This window comes from Mytilus edulis, chromosome 10 (assembly GCF_963676685.1).
Source record: "Mytilus edulis chromosome 10, xbMytEdul2.2, whole genome shotgun sequence".
NCBI lineage: Eukaryota > Metazoa > Mollusca > Bivalvia > Mytilida > Mytilidae > Mytilus > Mytilus edulis.
Window position 1 is genome coordinate 16,665,300 of NC_092353.1, and position 24,703 is coordinate 16,690,002.

The 24,703-nt window shown below is 31.6% G+C and overlaps 1 protein-coding gene across 5 annotated transcripts; it reads left to right on the top strand.

The window, feature by feature from the left end:
• The first annotated feature begins 862 nt into the window (after window positions 1-862).
• On the top strand, window positions 863-24,024 carry LOC139493523 (sphingomyelin synthase-related protein 1-like). 5 transcript variants are annotated; one of them, XM_071282005.1, is made up of 6 exons: window positions 863-989; window positions 15,907-16,040; window positions 16,872-17,556; window positions 18,810-18,927; window positions 20,686-20,836; window positions 21,556-24,024. In XM_071282005.1, the coding sequence occupies exons 2-6, from the start codon at window positions 15,974-15,976 to the stop codon at window positions 21,897-21,899; spliced, it is 1,365 nt and encodes a 454-aa protein (XP_071138106.1). In that variant the 5' UTR covers window positions 863-989; window positions 15,907-15,973; the 3' UTR covers window positions 21,900-24,024. The 5 variants fall into 5 exon arrangements, with proteins under 5 accessions (XP_071138106.1, XP_071138109.1, XP_071138108.1 ...); XM_071282008.1 differs by lacking the exon at window positions 863-989 and adding an exon at window positions 7,987-8,138; XM_071282007.1 differs by lacking the exon at window positions 863-989 and adding an exon at window positions 11,011-11,147.
• Window positions 24,025-24,703: the final 679 nt, after the last annotated feature.

Here is a 24,703-nt window from a genome sequence, read left to right on the forward strand (position 1 = left end):
AATCCAAATATATTTTCCCTCGAGATCAATGTATGATTTTGGTCGGCATAAATCTAGTCAGCAATAAAAGATCTACGTATATAAGAATAAGTACACGCCCCTAAATAAAGAGACGGGCAGATATGTAAAAAAACTTTATATAGATAGATAAATCACAAAGAATAGGTTATGTAAAAAATGCACGTTGGATAAAGTTGAAGATGAAGAACATTTCAAATGTCCCTTTTATAATCTCGTTAGAAAGGAGTTATATATTATAAAATTTTGATATGTTATAGAAAGCTTGAAATTTTAAATACCACTCAATTTAATTGGCTTTTTATTCAAGAAAACATAGAGGGATTGGAAATAATTGCAAAAAATGTTTTGAACTCAGAAAACTATCAATATAGTACAGACAATTTTATATGTAACCCATTTCAAGACTTATCCCTACTAGGATTGTACTGTATATATAACTGCCATGCTTTTTTGGCCTACATTCATATGTCTCTGGTCTGTCTGTGGTTTAAGATCTTTCAATTGAGATGAGTACATTCATTATTATATATGATTGTCAATATTATTATGTCAATTATCTAAATCATTGTTATAAATTACTTTGCTCTTCATGTGCCTTCAATTCGAATAATTAAAATATTTATCTTTTTGTCTAATAAGAGTATGGTTGGGGTTTACAGCATGTATTATGGACAAAACCTATACCTGTACTAACGTTATAAGCAATGTATCTGGTGTTGATTGAATACTCCTCTTTAAAAAGCGGTCAGTGGATTAAATCAAATAGCTGTGTTGGTCTAGGTTAAACTAATGAATCAAAATAAATTCTTTAAAATTATTGAAAATTACTCTTGCATTAAAAATGTTGACCTACCACTATAGAAAGAGGCGTTGTTTTGCGTCAATCATTTGCTTACGTGAAGTTCCGGTCGTTACTATCCGGTACACACTGTCATTTCGAAACGGGTACCTGTAACAACACCTAACAGGTAAGAATAATAATGAAATTCATTCAGTTTTTAAACATTTAGTTTTTTTGGGGTACACACGTTTATCGTATAATATTCTTTTGAAGCTCTACATAATATCGGATAAAATTAGTAGTTAATAGTTTTAACTTAGATATTAAAGACGCATCTCGATTTTTACGACCAAACAAAATAATACCTGGGTTTCCGATGACCTATGTGGAAAAGTTAAGGGTAATTCAGCAGGCAAATATATTTAAAAAAAATTTGTTTAACTGGTTTAACGAAGGGAAACAGTCAATATGTATGGTATGTGCTAATAATTTTTTTTTAATTTTCCCTTTCCACTTTTCTTAAGCAATTCGTGAAACTATTTCATTTTTTTTCCAAACGAGAGTTGTCATACTAAACAGCTAAATTGAAATACTTGACCTCATTGCAGGAGGACTTTTTATTTCATTAAGTTTGTTCAAACATTGATTTTGTTTTTATAAAGGTTTTTAATTTATTTTTTCAAATCATAAGAAAGTAATATCTGCTATTCGATTTTATAACAGACTTTGGGCTATTTTTTTTTTTTTTTTTTAAAGCAAAGTCGCAGGGTTGTAGAACTGTTAAAAGACATTTCCAAACTAAATCAACCTGTTCACTTTATGCGGCTTCTTCCCTGTTGTAAATCTTTAATGTTTATTACTACCATATAAATACTTAAGAATATTTATGATTTATTCTTCGGTAGCAGTTAACTTGTCATGTGTACACGACTATTTACGTGTGTGTTTAGCACTGATAGGGGCCAAGCTCTTAAAAAAGACACCCAAAATGTCTGATCTTCCTGGTAATGTTTTCCCTTACCACATCCACTTTCTTTTTACTTGAAACACAAACACAGGAGCCTCTTAATACAAATAATGTCTTTTAAAAGTAGCATGTAGGTTTGCGAAGTAAAATTTCACCATTGTTTACCCTTTTTGCTATTGATTTCTATTAGTTCTTAGAACCGTTTCCTAAGTAAAGCAGAGTGTATATAATAACATATATGGATTTTACAAATGCGTGGCGTGAAGACAATAAGGTCTTAGGATATTCTTTTATAAATATATGTTGAATAATAGTATATCAATATTCGGTTGACTGACACGTATCGATTTGACATTCAACTCTTCTAACGAATTTTAATATATATTTAATACATTGTCACTCAAATATAGCTGGCTAAATCCTCTACGATTCACAAACCGGCCAATAAGTTCCCACCAGTCTCTGAGTGGCTTCACAGACTATCATCGAAAGTGTTCTAATGTAATTTAGATTACAAATTCAAACGTTTTACTTAAGTTCTAAGATACCATTGATCAATTAGATATTTTAAAATCTCGACCCTCCCACTTACACTTCACATTTGTTTGGTCAAGTCTTTAAAAAAATCTCGAAATCTTAAATTTGCATATACTTTTGTGTGATTGAGGACACGTATTCATATATCAAAGTTCAAATATTGAATTGTTACCAAGACACACGACAATATTTAAAAACATACACTGCAATATTCAAAGTTAACCAATAGACACAAGAGACATAACTTCCCGAGTGAAATGTAAAACAAATGTTTAAAGCGATAGTACTTAATTCTAACAGTGGAATTTCTCTAAAGGTTTTATATTAGAGAACTGACCCAGCCGACCGGCGACACTATAGACGTTCTGGTTAAATGTCTAGTTAGGGGTATTTCGGTACTCTACAGTAATGGCTTGGACACATACATTGTCAACCGAACAAGATGGAACTACTGTAGAGGTTTTTTTTTCACACCACAGATTATAATTTGGTCTTTTCGGGAGTGCATGTCGGGTTATGCCCCTCACACATGTTAACCGAACCCTGTCCCTCATACATGTTCAGCAGACTGCCCCACAAACTTGCTTTGACCTATAACGATTTACTTTTATAATGTGTGACTTGGATGGAGAGTTGTCTCATTGGCACTCATACCACATCTTCTTATATCTATATAAAACAAATATATCTATATAATGACTACGTTTCCTCAAAGTATTTTCGTGTATATCTATATAATTTTAGTGTTTTATTAGTGTAATAAAAGATTTATTGGCGTTAGAATAAGAGAAAATATATAACGGCTGTGACGACTCATTCATCTAGTTATTGATTATGGCTTAAACCATTTGTGTTGACGACGTAAAATTTAAATGTTTACATTAATTATTAACCTTAAATGAACAATAGCTGGCTTAACCCTTATGGGATTGAATGAATGAATGAATACTTTATTTGCAAGAAGCATATACATGCTATGGCAAACGAAAATATATACAATATATGACAAACAAAAGACAGCAGAGAACAGTAGTTACAGAGTATACAATAATATTATGACAATATATGAGATCTAATTTTCCAAGCTGCATTTAAATAGTTACATAGTTTTACTGTCAGAGATTTAGAATGAGCTTGTAATAAATTATCTAACTTGTGCCGATTTGGCCAAGAACAGTAGAATAAAGGTAAAAATTCTATACGCACAGATCTATACGCTGGACATGATAAAACAAAATGATACTCGTCCTCTAAAACATTCATATTACAACACATACAAATTCTGTTTTCTCTTTGAGTATTTAGATAACGACCAACTTCAACATTTAATTTAAGTGTGCCGCTACGTAGTTTTGTTAATATAGATACATTACAATGAAAATCTAAGTATTTTTCAAAACCAAATTCTAGTTTATATCGTTTATAAATACAAAGTTTATTACATTCTTCTAAAGCTGTATTCCAGCTTTGTAAAAATTGATCTTTAATACGTGTTTTTATACAATCAAATGATAATTTACTAGTATCTTGTGAAATCCATACATCATAAAATCCAAGGTTACATAACAATTTTTTTACGTTAGACGCCCAATTAATTTTACCATTATTTGCATCTTTGTACAAAAGTTTATAAACTTCATATACAATATGAGGTTTATTAGTTACAATATGAATCCAATATTTCAGGATTTTATACTTTCTCAAAATATGCAATGGCAGGTGCCCAAGTTCACCATATAAAAAATTTGTAGGGACTTTTTTACCAAGTTTCAAAATAAATCTACAAAATCTATTATATATAAGCTCTATATCACCAGCACGATGAAAACCCCATATTTCAGACCCATAACTTAAAACGGATCCAACCATACTATCGAATAGGAAAATTTGTTGTTCAGTAGTCACATATATTTGTTTCAATGAATTTATTAGTGAAGATAAAGCTCTTGATCCTTGTTGAGATAAACGCTTTTGAGTTTGTAAAAATTTTCCATTATAGTGGAGCAATACACCGAGGTATACATAGGAGTTCACAATTTCTAATTCTCTGTCGTTGTAATAAAAACGGTTTACCACAGGCCTCCATCCATTTCGGAAAACAACAACTTTTGTCTTCTCCGTGTTTACTTCTATGTTCCATTTATTACAATATAGTAGTAATTTATTCAGTAAATGTTGCAACACATTCGTTGGTTTTCCAAAAAGTACGGTATCATCAGCAAATAAGATCAAATATATTAAAAATCCATTTAGAGACACGATGTCTTTATCTGTTTCAACGGAAATATCTTGAATAATGTCGTTAATAAAAAACAAAAACAGCAAAGGCGATAAAGGTTCCCCTTGTTTCACACCAAGAAAATTGTCAAACGCATCTGACAGCACTCCTCCAGATCGTACACGAAGACGCACTGATGAATATAAAGTTTTAATAATAGAAACAAATTTGTTACTAATGCCATTCTTTAGCAGTTTGTATATCAAAATTCTTCTGTGTAGTTTATCAAAAGCCTTGCGAAAGTCCACGAAGGCACAAAAAAGCTGAAGCTTTTGTACTAAAACATGTGATATAATTCCATGCAGTGTGAAAATGGCGTCAACAGTTGAACGACCAGGACGAAAACCAAACTGATTGTCTATTAATTTCTCTTCGTCTTCCGACCACGACAGCAAACGTTCCGTTAATATGCTAGTAAATATCTTAGAAAGAATGCTCACCAATACAATCGGCCTGAAATTGTTAGGGTCTGACAAATCACCGCTTTTGGGTACAGGGATAACTATACATTCGGTCCAATTATCTGGATATATTCCATTGTCAAACATAGAGTTGAAAAGAATTTTAAAAATAGGCGCAAAGAAAAGAGGATTCGCAGCTAACATTTCACCAATTATATCATCATTTCCCGAACTTTTGCCAGTTTTAAGTTTCTGTATAGCTTTTATAATTTCATCTTCTGTAATTTCTGAATCGAGAATATCAATACTTATTTCACCAAAGTCGGTATTGTTTAATAAATGTAAAACTTCATCACAAAGTTCTGGTGGGTTCGATCCCAAAATATTTTCGAAATAGTTCAACATCTCATTATTTTCAACTAAACATTTTGATCTGTTTTTCGGTTTTACAGCGGACCAAAACTTTCTAGGTTCCCTTTTTGCAATATTACAAAGTTCGATTCCTTTCCTTTTCTTGAAGTTAAACTGTGCATTACGTTTGACTTTATTAAATTTGTTTCTAGTCGTTATATATGAATGTCTATTTGTATCTGTCGGATGACGCATATAAAAATTTCTAGCAGTGTGAAATTCTTTTCGTGAATTTGCGCATTTCTCGTTAAACCATTCGTTATTTGGTCGTTTAACATATATATCGTCTCGAGATAAAACAGAGTGTCCAAAAACTTTATATGCACTTTCATAGATAGTTCGGGTTATCTCCTTCACTGCGTTATTAATATCAATTTCGGAAGATAGATCATTCACCAAACTCAAGAGGCTGTCACGATGAGACTGTAAAATTTCAATATACTCATCGCACTTATTGTTGTCCCATTTAATGAATTTATGGACTCGGGGGAGGTTTTGTTGACGAATAACAGATAAGTCTAGTTCGAAGTAAACAGGCATGTGATCAGAAAATTCGTTCATAGGTAGCACTTTAAAATCATTGATTAATCTACATTCGCTCGGGGGCACTAGTAGGTAGTCATTTACACTTCTTCCTTTGGCTGTACAGAACGTAAAATTACCATTTTTGTCATTACAAAGCCTGCCATTGGCTACAACTAAACCCGTGTTAAAACACATTTTAGGATTGCCAACGTGTAAATTACGAATTCAAAATATTTATTTAGATTCGGTCTTACAGCGTTTATATGAATGAAAGGTTGCAGATTTCTAGTAAATTAATCATCATCGATTCAGAATATTGGTTGAAAGTAAAAAAGTAAAAAGAAAAAATAAATGTTTCGAGATTTTTTTATAAAAAGTATAAAATATATAAAGTGGTAAGTTTGAAATGAACTCCGTGTTGAAGATCTATTATGTTCTTTTCTTTTACAAATTGTAACTTGGATGAAGAGTTGTCTCATTGTCACTCATACCACATCTTCTCAAATATATTTTTAGACGAAGTAATTAATGACTATGGTCGCCTGTTTATACATACTTTTATTTTTATGCATATGTGTATGATTAGCTGTTGGTAAGACTCTCAACGGCTATTGGAAACCGTGGTTTTTTTCATGATTATTTAGAACACTGTTTAATTTTGAGTCGAGAGATCATGTGGATAGCCGGAATCGGTTTTATAGTGTATAAAATTGTCCGGCAAAAACCGTTTCTTTATTTGACATTTTGTCCTTGTTTTACCTGGTCTATGAAAAAATTTCTCTTGAATTTATTTTACCCACAGGGTCTTTAACAGAAAGTTGTTGAAATTGATAAAATCTGAATATTTCCAAAAAACTTTTTTTTTTTACAAATTTACAAATTTCCATATTCAGTGGTATACATTGAATACATTTTTGTTACAAAGTCGTAAAATTTCCATGTTCATGTTGTGAAATTTTACAGCAAAGGAGATTTCCCAACATGAACTTGAATAGATTGCTCCTGAAAGATGAAACAGTCTTCCATCTGGTTTGGGTTTTGGTTAATGTCCTTATACATGTCTGCAATTAAATTTAAAGTAAATAATAATTAAAATGGAGAATGGAAATTGGGAATGTGTCAAAGACACAACAACCCGTTCATAGAGCAGACAATAGCCGAAGGCTACCCATGGGTCTTCAATGCAGCGAGAAACTCCCACACCCGGAGTCGCCATTTGTTGTAGTCGACCAAAACTGCAGTTAAGAGCCATCTATAGTGTTACCATAAATATTGTGACATGTTCCACAATACACCAAAATATTGTTAGAACCTTTAAGTATATACTAAAGGCTGTGGGGCTGCATTGGAATTTTAGTACCATTTGGAGATTTTTTTAAATGGAGTGAAATAAATTACGATGAAATTGACCATATCTCTTTTCTGTTTTCATAACCCACCGGTATCATTTATTATGTAATGAAATTAACCATTTGTAAATGATATTCAAAATTCAAGGCATTTGTTTAAATAACTTATTGGCACGGATCGACATATTAATCCCAAATTTAAACATTATTTTTCATGTTTTAAAATGTAATTGACCTGTTTTTAGAAAAGAATTCCTTTTGGAAAATCTAGGAATAATATATAATATTTGATATCTTGCCAACATATTTTCGTTCCTGTTTTGTGCCAAGCATTATGAATTTAAAAAAAAGACATAATTAAGGGGAAGATTAACCGGAACATTTAAAAAATAACGATTTTGATTTCCAAATATATTTTTTCAATTCAATTACAACGCTTGCTCTATAGAAAATTACTTGTAATGCTGATATTTAAAAGATTGACAATGCTATCCCTGCATGTTAGACTACACGACTGAGGAATAGAGTACATGTAAAACAAGCCTCTCAAATATAAAGAAAGACGCCAACATTCCAAACTTGCATTCTGACCTCTGAAAAATATGGTATTTTTAAAAAATTGATTTAAGTTGAGATTTAAAACTGTTGAGTTTGAATAACCACAATTGTTTTTCAGATTTCTTAAATTTTATATTCAACTCATGTATGCCATTGAACAAAGTTTTCTACGTGTTTAAAGTAGCCATCTCAAATGACATAATACATGATCATGATACAGATAGGATCAAATATTACTGTAGCGTGAACAACATTTAAAAATCTCTAAACACGTCACTTGGTCACACTATTTGTATGTCTAAACAACCAGGTCTGTTACTATTTTCATTTGTTTATGTTTACTTTTTTTCTTCTTCTATGACTCGTATATATGGCTTTTGAAGTGTTTAATATCGTGTTCTTGTGTCATGAAATAATACTCATGTCCTTTTCCATTATATATAATTAAAATTCAGGAGTACTCTTAGATCGTACTTTGTTAATTTTGACTGTCGGGGTTTTTTACTGGTATAGATTTGATTATTCTATAGTCCTTTTCATTAGTTTGTTGCATTGCGTTGTCAGTGTCGATTTATAAGTGTGAATGTAACTTTGGCATCTGTCGCCTCTCTTTGATAATTTGCAGTAATAGTGTGTGCTGTTATACCACTAACCAAATTAGGTGTACATCTGACCGCAACCAGGAAGCAGTAAATTCTAAAGGCTTTCTTCTGACATTATTGTTTTTCAATGGTATTTAAGTAAATCAGGTCGTTTATTGTCCCGTCAGACGCAGATATTCAAACGTTTTATGTGTTTCAGGAAATTTTTATTGGGAGCTTGAGTTTTTGTTAAAGCCAAAGATAAGATAAGATAAGATAAATACGTTTATTGCAATAAGCACAATTATGCTATAGCACATTTAAATTACAACATTATCATGTGTAAGCAACATGAAATTTATATTAATACATAGGTATACAAAAGGAGATGTACAATAAATACCTTAATTTCACTTGATATGGTCCACTCAATTTAAATAGTCTATTGTAGTGCAAATATCTATTGTCCTTTATTGTTTGTGTAGATTGAAACAATGCCCTACAATTACTAAATAAAGGGAATATCTCAAACATTTTTCACAACTTGCTTTATTGCACTACCATAATTAAATGAAGGGAATATCTCAAACATTTTTCTCAAATTGGTTTATTGCACTACAATAACTAAAAATCTTTACCGATGCTTTATGCATCTCATTCTGGATATAGATACCAAAAAGGACTTGCCATCACTAAAAATTACGACAAAAAATAACAATGACAACCATATACATCTAAAGCATAGGATTTCGGAAAACGATAAATGGCTTCCTTCTCCTTTAATAAGATGCCATCTTTGAAAACACATGGAAAAGAAACATAAATTAACATTAAACTCGAAATATTTATAAACCAAATCTCCCTGTTTCTAAAATACAATTTGGTACATTTTGATTTTTTTGTTTTTATCAAATATTATGGCTGAACTATATACTGGTCTTGGAAGTATTTATGTAGTACATAAATCTGAATGATTAACGTCTTTAATCCTGCTAACATTTTTAACCCCGCCACATTCTGTATGCATGTGCATGTCCTAATTCAGGAGCCGGCAGTGATGCAGTGGTCGTTTGTTGATGCGTTACATGATTTGTTTTTCGTTCATTTTTTGTACATGTATAAATTAGGCTGTTAGTTTTCTCGTTTGAATTTTTTTTACATGTGTCATTTCGGTTGTCGCATTGGCAATCATACCTCATCTTCTTTTTTATATTTATAACACCATATGTTCAGTACTGTAGTTACACTCCTTAAAGAACTATTTGTGTGCGTATTCAATTGTTCATGTCCTATGTATCTATATTTATTTGTTTAATACTGGATTCACTGCAACTTTCCGTATCGATGGTAAAATTACAAAATTACTGAGGCCCCTCATGGGGGGGGGGGGGGGTCCTAGTAATCACATAATCACCATTTTTTTGCCAATATAATCACATAATCATTAAATATTTGCTTATCTTCAGTAATCAAATAATCATAAACTAAAAATACAGTCCTAGGTAATCAAATAATCATGAAATATTTGGCTTAATAATCAAATAATCATTAAAAAAACGGCCAAGTAATCACATAATCAAAAACCCCATGAGGGCCCTCATTACTACAACGTGAAATATAAAACAAATTTCAATTTTGTGAAATCTTGGTCCAGCTTTGCCACTTAACTGTTCCATCTGTAAGTTTTCTGTACTCAGAATAATGCTGAGGTGTAAACACGGAAGTATTTGTTAAAATTTCAGAAATTTTAAGTGTAAAAATTAAAGTAACATTAATATTCTTTTAACCGACTGGATTAGAAAATATTAATCGCTATATTTATATCTTTAAAGAATAATAATATAATTTACAATTTATTACAAATATTGCCGGCTGATGCCTCGACTAGTCGCATACTGACTAAGTTGCTGAGCAGCGTTCCATTTTTCTCCAGACTTTCAAAAACAAGACTTAGTGCTCTTTTGTAATTCAGATAAGATTTTAAGCATTTCGCTTAGGTACTTTGAAAATTGGTTGTTATCTTTTTTTCTTAAAGTGTGTGCTGTTCTATCAAGTTCGTGTGTGTGTGTGTGTGTGTTAGTCCTCAAACATATGTTCAACCTATTCACACTCTGTATATACCTGGTAAAAACTAGGCGCCTGTGGTCATAATTTTCGTCTGCCATTATTGTGTTTCGTTCATCGATCATATTGACTTAAATCAGTTCATTAGTTATTGATGATGGTTTTCTCATTATGCTATTGATGGAATTAGTAGCTGACCATACGAATTTGTAGCTGACCATACGGTATGGTTGGTCCTTACACATCGTATGACGACGACCTCAAGACCTATTGTTTGTTGTAACCTTATTTCCTCCATTGATGCTTTTGAATTGACATGTTGCTGGACATAATTAATCTGACTACAAACTGTTTGCTTTTTTATGATGCATCGCTAAACAAAATGTCCCTTTAACTCCTTCATTTGATATGCATCTTTGTGGATGCTTGTTGTAACTAGAAATATATTTTTACCTTGGCACTGTAAATGAAACAATATGTTTGCTCTGTTAAAAAACTTAAAATATTGATTTTATTAATCACTGCTTTAAACAGAGAATTGATTGACGTAGAGAAGAGGTCGATATGTATCTCCCTTTTCAATTTAAATACCTGGTCGCTAAAGGACCAGCCATGCATATACAAAGGAGCTTTTGAATATTTTGAAAAAATCATGGCCGACAATATTTTTAAAGGTAAGGCGTCTATGAAAAATTGTACATGGTACATGCCAGTTGATATTATTTGTTGTATTTTGCTGAATGTTCAGTGGCAAATATCTTGTACACATGCTGGACAAGTGAGTAGGGAATCAATAGGGGATAAATGAGGGGAAAAAAACAGTCTATTTGTGTATATGAAATCCCCTGTAAATCAGTAATGCAACTACACAACTTGACGGTTCACATGAAGCCCCATTCACACTGCCCAACATGATCTGTGTACAAAAGTTGCATTGCTTACAACTTTGAAATATTAACTAATCGATTATTTATCATGCATCTAGTATTGCATTCAGTTATATAATGCAAAAGTCAATTGAAAATTACAATGTTTCCCAAAAAAAGCAGTATTTGATTTTAATTCAGCTAAAAAAAGTTGTTTTTAATTAGTTTTAAAAAGAGGTAACATGGCCTTAAACAAAGTATTAAAAGACATGAATGCAAACAAGGACGTATAACTGATATTTAATAATATGCAATTTGTAATTTTTTTTAAAAGGTGGAATCAAATTACGGGAAGCTTTGCTTTAAAAGTGTGTATACAATAAACAAATACATATAATACGTGTTCATTGTGACGTGTATAATACAGACAAATTCTTCACATTTTATTCTAACATGAACTATATAAAAGCACTGAGAGTTTTGAATAAATATTTGAAAAGAAATTAACCATACATTTTTACCTACATGTAATTCTATTATGTTATTACATGTATAAGCTTGATCTCCCTTTAGGAGCTTTAAACACATTGAGTGGTCAGTGAAAGAAATTTAAATTAAGTGAGACACAATAATTAAACTGTACTCTACACCGTCCAATTAAAAAAGACAGAGAAAACCCAATCAATTCTGTCTAGTTACCTGTAATCATACACACTTTAAAATTCATGCTTAACACGGACATGAATTACTATATAAAAGATTTATATGACTTGGAGCAGAATAACAAGGATCATTGATTTCAATTCCCTGTCGGGTACCAGTAAAGTCGGGATATATTTCTTGAATCATGCATGAATGGTAAGAATATCATTTTTCAGAAGTTTATAGTTTTCTTATTTATTTGTTCATTGAAATGTAAGATATAAAAAATATCGAACGCTGACAAGCGGAGCAATCATATTTCACTCAGGTTCAAGATATGTAACTAATTTTAAAAAAAGACTGTTCAGGTGTTTACACTTTAGAAATTACTTTGAGTAGAGACACGCCAGTACTAGTTAGAATATTTTTTAAGGATAAACATCCTCTATTCATGTATAAAAGTGCAATGCATTTAGTATTTCAGAAGGATAATTTGTTCATTATTTTAATTTTTGACGGACGTGTGTTTTTGTAAAAATAACCTTAAATTGTATAAAATAAATATATCATATCTGGTAATAATTGTATGTACTTAGTATAATTGTATTTATTGAGATTATGGAAGTATTATATGAATATAACACTTTCATGTTGAGATGGACTATAGATATTTACACAACCATAGATAGTGTTACTGAGTGGACAGTATCGAATACAATTCAGGTGTTAATACAGACTTACCATTGTCTACAATGACGAAAACACCCACCAATGTCCCATTATACCTTTTTGGAACACAAAACATTCAAAATACCTGTAACTTTTATATATCTAGTGGTTCTAAGCAATTGAAACGGCTTCAATTGCATATATATGTCTGTCCTCGGAGTGAATACCGAGCTGTAAACCAGCATGTTTGGCCTTTTGTTTTGATGAACATTGTGTTTACATTTACCATACAGTTCCAAATTGTTCATGTACTTGCTTATTTGTAATAATGTTTTATCAATTAACTGACAAATCAATGATCGATTTAAGCATTAACTATTTAAGTTGGATTAATTAATTATTCATAACATTTTATACAAGTTCATTCATTTAAAGTTATATGTCAAATTTGGCGTTGTTCTCACCATGCATGATTGGTATGTTCATTTTGCTTCTTTCTAACTTGCATGAGTTAGTTAATATGATTAGTTCGTTATATGACGATTTAAAAGCTCAATAGAGCTTATGATTTCTGTATAGGCTAGAATTCCGTCGCAAATAAAACTTTTAAATCAATATTAGTAACACTTCAAAAGGGTCAACTTCATTTAGTGGCCAGTCAATTTTAAATGCATCAAATCCTATCAGATACGTACGTATTTACAGCCGATTGCATTGAGTGTGTAGTTTATCCATACCATATGAGTATTTGGACCGTACGCGTACGGTCTGGTCTGTCTGATTTTAAGAAGTTGTTCAACTTTATTTAATACAAATATGTAATATAAAAAGTTCAATTGTTATTGGAATAGAAACTTAAATGTTTTCACTATTTAAAAAGTCGCGCTAATTTAATCTGTTAATCTGTCATAATACATATGCATGAAATTGAATATTTCTCATTGTATTTAACATAATGTTATATTTAAATTCATGTTTTAGTCCATTTATATGCTTATGAGTTCAGAATGACGTCTATGTTTACAGAATAGGACATATAAAGTTATGAGACTATATTAGATCGAATATTCCATCCAGCTTTTATATAATTACATAATTTGATCATAAGAGACTAACTAGAAGCTTGTAGTATATTACTCAAATACAACTCAACCATAACAATATCGACAAGAAATGTACAATGTCATAACGTAGGACAGAAAATATCATCCTTGAAGAACTTCATAGATCTTTATGTTAAATATAAACAGTTATAAAAAACTTTCAATTAAAAAGCAATCTATTCGTAATATTTATTTCTATTCCCTTTACAGTTGTTTAAAAGTTTGTATGAACAGTGTCATTGGGTTGGTTAGACGTTTAAAGTATTACTAGAGTTACAGTAAGATAATTGTTTATATTTCATGACTATGACCTTAAAGTTCGTATTCTATTATTAACCTGTTGAATCTCCACTGAACTTGCGTCAGTTTATTTACTTGTTACCATGCCGAGGTATGCTTTAAACAACTTAAACTAATATGTTAGGATGTTTATAATACTATATTTGAAATGAGGTTAGTTAAGTGGAATGACAGAACTTTACATGACAAATTGATTTATCTTAAAGTATAAATAAACGCATCATAAATACCAGGTTAAAATACTATATACACCTGCGCGTTTTGGTTTCAAAAGACTCATCATTGACGCCCGAAGTGGAATAAAAGTCTCTTTAAAATTGTTTGAACAGATTCACCAATATCTATAATACTAAAATAACGAGGTCCAATTTGTCAGCCGTCATCAAGTAAAAACGACGAATCAAAGAATTCAACTTTATATATAACTAATATGGTAAAAAGGTGTAGATTAAAAATTACACCACTCCAGGCCCCTTTGTTTTCCACGTAATTAATATTGCCAATAATTAAGAAGTTCCGGGTCGAGTCCGATACCGATAATAATAGTATATTCACCTTACCTATTACCTTCTCTGTACGTTCCGTATCTTACAGGCGCACCACCAAACGGTGTATTCAGGATTAATATGCTATATACACGGGTCATAATCACAGGGTTGACACTACTAAATTTGTCAAATTGTTACCTATTGTAGTATTTTAATTAGTAAGACTTTCTAAGATAACAATACGAATACTAAAAATCTGTGACTAAAAATAAGGCGTATAGGTACAGTTTTCAATTTGATAGCGGGGATGACGTAAAACAGCGAATCAAAGAATTCAACTTTATTTATAACTAATATAGGACAATGCTGTTGATTAAAAAATACTGCATTCCAGGACCTTTTGTTTTCCAAATATTACCAATAATTGATAAGTTCCAGTTCGACGGGTTACAGAAAGATTTGAAAGCAGAGAAAACTGTGTATCTTATAATCGGCATGACTTTATCAGATGACAATACTAATACTAAAATAAGGCTTGCGCATAGTTATAATATACTTCAGTTCAGTCACGGACCCGCGATATCACGGGTGTGTTCTAGTAACTTATATGATCGTGGAAAGGTTGTAATAAAATTATAGAACTATAAATGTTTACACACTGACAGATTCAGTAATTGAGATATTATTGAATAGGTTCATATACAACTTTGCAATTTGCTCCTAACTCTGAAATCTTCTACTCAATGGAGTGTGTTGACTATTAATGGAACCAAATCATAATATACATTACCAGCCTCCTTTATATTTCTAGGGATACCATTTTGTAAAAGCGAACACGGCGAGACCGCTTAATATATGTAATATGTAATCAGTTGGCGTGGTTTTATTTACCGAATCCGTATATGGTATTTAGGTCACTAACACACTGTGTAACTAATAATAAAAGTCTGAGATGCTACCTTAAGATTAGGTGTATATGAGATTAATGTCCGTAAGTGATAATCTGTGCCCAAGGGACGATGGGAAACCAGTGCGACACACTATTTGAAGGCATATCTCCTCTACCCTTTTTTATGCTGAGGTGAACAGATATACGATATGTTTGCAGCTAGGTTAATCATGTTATATGGATTCTATCCGGCTACTTGCCTTATTTAACGTGGGAAACAGTTGATTCTTCCATTATCTTAAGATTTATGAAACACTTGTGCCAGTACGATTATTTTGTTTCATTTTGTTTAACTGTAGCTCACGACAGACCTCGATTTTAAAAATGGAATATAATTTGCATCTTGAGAATCTGTCTTGTAATTAATTGATCAAAACGCTTTATTTAAGAATATTAATAATGTATATCTTTTTCAGGATTATGAAGCCAGAAACTTTGGAACAGCAATAATTGAAACCCAGAACTAAAGACAAAAACACAAAAATGAAAAAATTTAGAATACGTAACCCGTTTAGCAACCTTGAACTATCGGATTTTAACAATGGAATACGTATGTATATACTTGTAATCATTAGTAGAAAATTATAAAGTGACTGGTTGTTTAATGGGACATTGGACATATTGAAATAAAAATTATAACTATCAGGCAGACTAAGCATTTGATTAAAATCTAAAGGGGCATTAGCTGTCAAATTCGTATTTGACCCAAATTCTCGTATATGACAAATCGTACTAAAACATATATCCAATTTACAAAATAGACCTGACCAAAACAGCCTGGAATTGCTTTGAGTGCATATTTAAGGCTAAAAAACATGTAATTATCTATCTAGGAGGCAGTTGACTGTCAAATATCCCGATATAAGCATATACATACATATATATATAAAGCCACAAAAATTCATGAAATACATTTTGTTTCTGTTTTACATGTATTAGGACAGGGGATGTGGACAGTCAATGACAAGGTTGTTTTCTGATCTCTTCCTTGTTTCGCCTACCTTTCGTTGGCCTTATATGTTGACATATTTTCTTTCATGAATAAACATACTGACCACATGCGCAACCAATATCAACTATAAAAGGTCAGCAACTCGACATTTGTGATAATATTGTTTCTCCCCCTGCTCTTGCCAGAATAAATATTTATGGTAAAATCCCTATGTAAAAAAAAATAAACAGTTATAAAAAGCAATTTATTCGTATAAGTTAACTTGTAATATTTATTTCTACTCCCTTTTACAGTTGTTTAAAAATCTAGCCCGGTACACATATGAACGGTGTCTTTGGTTAGACATTAAAAGTATTATATTAATAATTGTGTTATTACTTCATGACTATGACCTTTTCAATATGGAAAATGTGTTTTGTAAATTTTCAGAACACCTGATAAAATATATATTTGGCTTAGACGATGATGAAACTGAAAATAATGAAGCTCTTCTTCCACAACATGACAAGAATGGAAACAAAGAAATACATCAGAGTACAAAGGTTTACTGTGAACAACACTTGATGGATGGAAGAGTGTTTCTTTCTCTAACTGACGAAAATGGCCAACCAGCACTTCCGGTCACGGACTTAAATAATCCGAAACAAGTTATGTTAGTGATGCAGTCTTTAAAGCCTCAGAATGGAACAAACGGGCATAATCAGAATGGCAGTAAGAACGAACTAGTTGAAAGTGAAAGTGCTATAGTTTCTGGCAAAAATGGCCATGCAAATGGATATACAAACGGCTTCAAAAATGGCCACACAAACGGGCATTCAGTGCAGTTTATCGAAATTGTGCCCGGTATTAAAGGAAGAAAAAACAACGGAAAACTGGACCAGGAAATGTGGAAATTCGGCCTTGCAGCTATTTATGTACTTTTCGTCCATTTCTTTTCGACATTTTGTATTGTAGTAGCTCAATCGCGTTTGCCTGATAAAACAAAATTTAGACCTCTTCCAGACTTATTATTAGACAATGTGCCATACGTACCATGGGCATATCGAGTTACAGAAGGAATTATATATTCCTTATTTGTTATTGGAATTATAATGATGATACTCCATAAGAATAGGTAAGCCTCATTATCTTTTTTTTAAATGTAGATCTGATTTAATAAAGTTAATTAGGCCGCAATTTTTTTTAGTCTGAATTGTTTTACATTTTTTATTTCGGGGGCCGTTTCTAGCTAACTATGTGGTATGGGCTTTGTTCATTGTTGAAAGCTGTACGGTGACCTACAGTTGTCACTTTCTGTGTCATGTGGTCTATTTTGAGCTATCTCAAAGGCAATTATTCCACATCTTTTTTTATATTAACTGTGCTTAGTCTGCAGATTAACTATGCTAAGTCTGAAACTCAGCTGTGGTAAGTTTAAAACTTTATGTGCCAAGTCTGAAACTTGACAGTTCTAAATCTGACAATGACAGTTCTAAATCTGAAACTTACCCGGGCCAAGTCTGAAACTTTAAGTCGTGCAATGGGTTTCTTAAAATTTTAATGTTATCGTAATTATTGAACCAATGCAAGCATATAAATAATAAATAATTATTTTATTATAGTGTCACATATTGATTGACAAGTATTACAAATCACAGTATTCAATAAAACAATCAATACCCAGTCACAAATTTGACTTATGAGACACTTAACACATGCTTTTAAATGCATAAACATGTTTTTATCTTTTTTGATGATAATTTTCAGAATTTTATCGTGAAATTATATTAATTTGTATATAACATTTCTTTTAAAAGATGTGTTCTTTAGAATAAGTTATTACAATTAATCGTCTGGAGCATGTTTGTCGCGGTTTTCCCCCTCGCACTTGCGCTGTGCGGTGAAAGAAGTTACTAGTTAAGGTCACTGCATACTGAAAAATATCGGCGAATTAGTGTCTTGGAAGTCAATACTTCAATATTGGTACATTTATGAAGATTATGATAATATAAAAGGATGACTGTTACTGGACTAATTCTGAAACTTAACTGTGCTAATCAAATGTATTCGTTCATAGTGTGTTAATTTACGTTTTTCTGATTGAGTTAAGCCTTTCAATTGATATTTTATCGTGTGTTTTTCTATGTTGTGATGTTATGTTATTGTTTCAGAAAAAGGGAGAAGGTTTGGTACCATTAAAACGTTTTATCCCTATTGGATGGAGAGTTGTCTCATTGGCACTCACACCACATCTTCCTATATCTATTGGATGGAGAGTTGTCTCATTGGCACTCACACCACATCTTCCTATATCTAAGTATAAAATTAAGAAATGAAGCAAACTCTACATTGACACATCGAATTTGAATTTATTAAATTGTATTTCAGATTTATAGCATTAAGAAGAGGTTTACTCATTAGTGGGACAGTGTACCTCATGCGTGCAATATGCATAGTGATGACAAATCTTCCCATGCCACAAGAAAAGTACAACTGTGACAGATTGGTAAGAATACTTATGTTGTACATTTAAATTGATCAATTCTATTTCAAGTAGATGTACATTTCAATTCTTATGGATGATTTTATTTTCTAAGTATTTTTAGTTTCAAAACTTCAAATAGTTTATTATTATATTAAATCCAACCGACAAAAATGATTGTATTTACTCGGAAAACGTCTCATTGTCAATCATACCACATTTTATTTTTATACTATATATATATACTTTAAAAGAGGCAAATATTTCGTCATTTTGTATTGCTAGTATTTAGGAATTGAATAGAACTAGACAAAACTACTAAACAGCATAGTTGTGCAGTATAAATCATATGTTACAAAGTTTAATTATGATTTTCATCATGGTTCAATAAAAAATAAGGCGTTCTTGTGACACAGTCCTACAACAAAGATAACCCAAATAATTCCGTCCTTTCTCTCGATCGACTCCAACTCGCGAGGGCCTCTACTCTCTTAACGATAACAACGGTCGCGAATCAAGGATTTTGATTGGTGCCATTTGGGTGAGAGAGCCAATCAGCTGAAAGCTTAATGTTATTGCTGCCATCGTGTAGCAGCATAAAATAACGAATGAATGCTTCAAAAGCTCCGTAGTGGCACAGGGAAATGCCACGACTCAAATACTGCTAGAACCCGAGATTTATTAACAATATATTGGATTTATTTTGTATCCGATTCTATAATAACACAATACACGTACGGAATCGTGTGTATAACTTAGACTTGTTTAGATTATTTCTGATTTTAACTTTTCATTCACGGATCCAAGGGGAGGGGGTTGTTCCGGGGGTTGGAACCCCCCTTTTTTGGACGATCAATGCATTTCAATGGGGACATATAGGTAGAACCCCCCTTTTGTCCTGGGTTTGGAACCCCCCTTTTAAAATAGCTGGATCCGCCCCTGCTTTTAATAATAAGCTTTTCCCTTATTTATTGTTAGGTCCCCGTAGTCTTTGAAATATTCATTTGTAGTTTTGTTCGATCTCAATTTCAGGTATTAATCAATCGTTGTTAGTTTGGTTATGTTTAATTTAATCGAACTTGATATAATTTCCAACGTATAGCCAAATGGGTAGAATGTGTGTGGTTTTTTTTTTTTATCTAACCTCTTATTTTAAAACATTTGCCACTGCACGCTTGACAACCGTTCAACGAGATAACCATCAGATCAGCTCCAAAATTTTTTTTTAGTATAAGTTGTTTGATAAACTGTTTGATTAACTGTCGAGTGCAAATTGTAAAGCGTGACATCCTGGTACAAATTCCTGTACACATCTACTGGGAGCTAGGATCCCAGGCTATAAATAAATTGTTTTGACACCTTTTTCATCAAAGAATTGTAAAATTGAACAGTATACAGTAACTTATGAAAATACGAAATTGTTCCATCAACTTTAAGGTGCAGTATCAAAATGCATGTCTGGTAAACAAATATACACAAATGTAAATATTTAAAACTGTGTACCTTGGTCAGAACCAACTTATACATGTAGTTTGTTTATGTTGACGGATTTTTGTTTTATAACAGAAGGGATATTGATTAACGCAATCGGTATTTTAAACATTACAAATCCATTACACAAGTGAAGTTTAGAAATTTAGAGTTTTGACACCAATTTCACGGTCCACTGAACATAGAAAATGATAGTGCGAGTTGGGCATCCATCCGTGTACTGGAGACACATTCTTGTTTGTACAATACCTTATCAAACAAAGAAACAAAATATATGTTCTTTTTTTACAGGAATTTACAAACAACTGGGCGAAGTTAAGAAGAGCTTTGATAATTTACCTCGGAATGGGAATGAAAGTGACCGGAATGAAGACCTGTGGAGATTACATGTTTAGTGGTCATACTGTTATTATAACCTTGCTGATACTATATATTAACCAATGTAAGTGCTTGTATATCTGGGTTGCTTCCTGAATTAAAAAAACACCAATCATATTTGTATTCAACAGCCAAGATTATAGGGGATATTTATGTATGAAAGGCATCCATTTGGATACATTTATTCTGGCACTAGTGAGCAATTAGTAAAATATCAGGTTCAGTAAAGTCTTATCTGTTGTTGGCAAAACATTTCGGAATTTTGAGTCCTCAGTGCTCTTCAACTACTCTAAGAAGCGATGATTGTTATTCCTAAGTTAAGTAATTGGTCTAAAGTCTATACTGTTTTTGGAAAAAACCTTTCGGAATTTGGTCCTCAGTGTTCCTCAACCAAGGAAGGATGCTTATTATTCTCAAGTTTAGTAATTGGTCTGAAGTCTTAGCTGCTTTTGGCAAAACCTTTCAGAATATTTGGATCATCAATGCTCTTCAACTTCGTACTTTATTTGGTTTAATAAAGTTTTTTTTTATTGGAGCATCATTGAAAAGGCTTTAATAGACGAAACGCTTCTGGCATACACAAATTGAATCCTAGTGTCTATGATGAGTTTCTCTTTTTAATAATGGGCAGTGATAAACACATGGATAAGAAATTCTATATAATTCAGTTTTCAAAAATGAAATTTTTATCATAATTCCTGACTTGGAAAATGTTTGCATTTGACAAAATGATCGTCTTTATGAGTACATATTGAATAATATTGTCTTTTTTTATATTTTCAGATACACCCCAGAGATGGTACTTTTTTCATATATTTATATGGATTTTAGGTTTAACAGGAATTAGTTTCATATTCCTAAGCCATGGACATTATTCAATAGACGTAATAGTAGCATTCTTCATAGCTTCTAAAATGTTTGTTACACATCACGTGATAGGTGATAACATGAGCCTGATGAAACGAAGACACGGATTATTAAGAAAGTGGTTTCCTATAGTATATATATCGGAACACAATAGTCAAGGAATCATTCCAAATGAATATGAATGGCCCTTTCCATCTTTAACACGAATAAAAAGGATCTTTCGAGGAAAAAGCCTTACAGAATATATTGTAGAAATATAATTGGTTGTAATTTATTTAGATATAAAGCAAAATTCAATGCACTTTTTAAATATGTCACCCTTCCATTCATAACTAAATTTGTATAATTAAAATGTATTTATCATTGAATTTGTCAGAAGCTGCACTTTTAATTCCCTCCATATTGTCTACTGCATTGTTTTAGAGTTAAAAATTGCATGAAACATGGAAATAATTTAAAGTATATATTTATAGGAACTTGCTTCCTTTCGTGTAATAATGACAATTAAAATTTGATATGCCTTCTATTCAAAAGCGAATGAATACAGACATTATGTAATAAGAAATCGAAAATATTCATCAAATCAAAGTCGAAAATTACCTAATAATTGACACTAGAAAGGGATTTTAAACAGAAAAGAGCAAATGAGTTATGTTCATCATCTTATTGTTGGATAGGCTCGTCGATAATTTTCATCATCTTATTGTTGGATAGGCTCGTCGATAAAGTAGTAGGATTTTCAAAACAATAACGAATTATTTATATGGATGTAAAAGGAGAGAGATATATACACAAGGAATTAAAATCATTTAAGTCTATGTAATTTGAGGGTACAATTTATGTCGGACTCTCGACAATCTATGACGAACAACAAGTTTCCCAAACAAGTGTTCTGAGATATGTACGAAAAACCGAGGGTCCGATGGTTCTGGAGGTGAACAGAGGTTATTCATATATATACTTATGCTTATAGTCAATCATTATTTAGACAATCACATTGCGATTTTTGTAGCATTTTTAGATGATGTCTATGTTACACAAAAAGACAATCATCACTGCGATTTAGTAGCATTTCAACATAATATCTATGACGAACGCTATTTGCCTATGGCTGGTGTTCCGAACTCATTATGCATGATAAACGTTTCATCATGATAAAAATGACGAACGTCATTTTGCAATAACTGACGATCTGAAATGATGATACTGACACATGAATGTATAAAATCAAAATCGCTTGCTTTTTTTTTATGAGAATCTATGACAAATCACATTATTCGTATAAGTATGATTTTGAGATTCCATATTCATCGTTTTCGCGGTTATCATTTATAACATATATTATGTTAATTAAATCGTTATATTGTGACTTTCATCTCACAATTTACATTATTCAATTTAAGGTATTATGATACATGTGTTTTCATTTTATTTACATATCATGCATTTATTATTTATTGTTTGTTTACTTATGTTTATGTTTATGTTATTTATTTTTTTTGAGTTGTAAGCCATGGTCAGAAACTATGACGAATTTTTTGTTGCAAACACTGAAAATTCTGACGTTTCATTAGACTGGCACAGGGCGTTTGCGTTTTTTTTGTGCACTTGCATTGGTGTTATGTAAATCAGTCACGTTTTAAAATTTGTCTTAACCAATCAGTTTGTTGATTTGGTTGGTATAATTAGTCAATCTGCTATTGGAAGAACATGTGATAAGCCAACTATGCAATGTTTTCGGTTTATTTATTATAAGATGATTTTCAGACTCAATTGATTGTTATGAAGCGACCATCTTTTTGACGAATCAAATGAAGAAATGCAGGTCAGGATAACAAGTCTAATAGTTGTTCAAAAGTTTTTGTTGCCAAATATAGTTTTAACTGCAGCGGGACCAGAAATTGATTCACAGAGATTCTGAACAAAACAAAATGCACCGTAAATTTCAAACGCCTTTGTTTCCATGGAATATATATATATATATATAACGTTAAATTTGCTAAATTTTAAAATATTTCAATAACGTTTTTCATCCATTGTGTTTAATTTAAAAGTTCATCCGTCATAAGGTTTTGATCAACACAGAAATTTCACCAGCGATTTTAGACTGTCACAGATACATAGATTGCTTAAATTTTCAAAATTCATTTTGTTCCAAATTTTGGTACCATAATACTTTAAACAGATATACATTATACTTACATATCGAGAATTTCGATTTTTTTCTGATACTTTTGTTCTATTGTTTATTATATTTATAACTGGTTATTGAATGTAAAAAAAATATGATGAACATCCATAACAATTAGAATATGGCTGTTGTCATTAATTCTATTATTTGTTAATTGATTTCAAATAAAGAAATAAGATGCTTCTTTTACTATATGTTGTGTTACTGTTATTTACATGCAGTATTTGAATTATTTCTACTATTATTTAAAGTCAAATATGAAAATAAGATGATGTGGTATAATTGCAAATGAGACCACTCCTCACCAGAGACCAAATGACAATGAAAGTTACCAAACTGTAGGTCACTTCATGGCCTTCAACAATGAGCAAAACCCATACCACGTAGTCAGTTATAAATTGGCCCGAAATGCTAAATGTATTTTAACAATTCAGACGAGAAAACAAACGGCCTAATTTATGTTAAAAAACAAGGACTTTGACGAAATTCAAATAATATACAACAAACGACAACCACTGAACAAAAGCTTCTTACTTGAGACAGGCACATACAGAATGTTGCGGGGTTATAATGTTATCAGGTGCCCACCCCTTCCTTGACCTGCAAAAAGGATGTTATAGTACATATACAAAATCTAATCCTGGTATCTATGATGAGTTTATTATACAGACCTATAAAATCAGTTGTAAAATGGCTTAATTCATAAAATCGATACAAAGCAGAACAACTAGTTACAAAAACACAGACACAACTTGGCAGTGTATTTATAAATCCCAACAACAAATAAGACAACATATCTGATAGTACTCGCAGTTACTGGTAGCTAGTTCAGAGCTTATAAAAAATAATAAAAAAAATAACGTTTCTATGAAT

Excerpts from the sequence above, each read along its gene's own strand:
- LOC139493523 (XM_071282005.1), top strand. The coding sequence starts at position 15,974 with ATGAAAAAATTTAGAATACGTAACCCGTTTAGCAACCTTGAACTATCG. Across the intron at positions 16,041-16,871 it reads GGATTTTAACAATGGAATAC|AACACCTGATAAAATATATA; the intron begins GTATGTATATAC and ends GTAAATTTTCAG. Across the intron at positions 18,928-20,685 it reads AGTACAACTGTGACAGATTG|GAATTTACAAACAACTGGGC; the intron begins GTAAGAATACTT and ends CTTTTTTTACAG.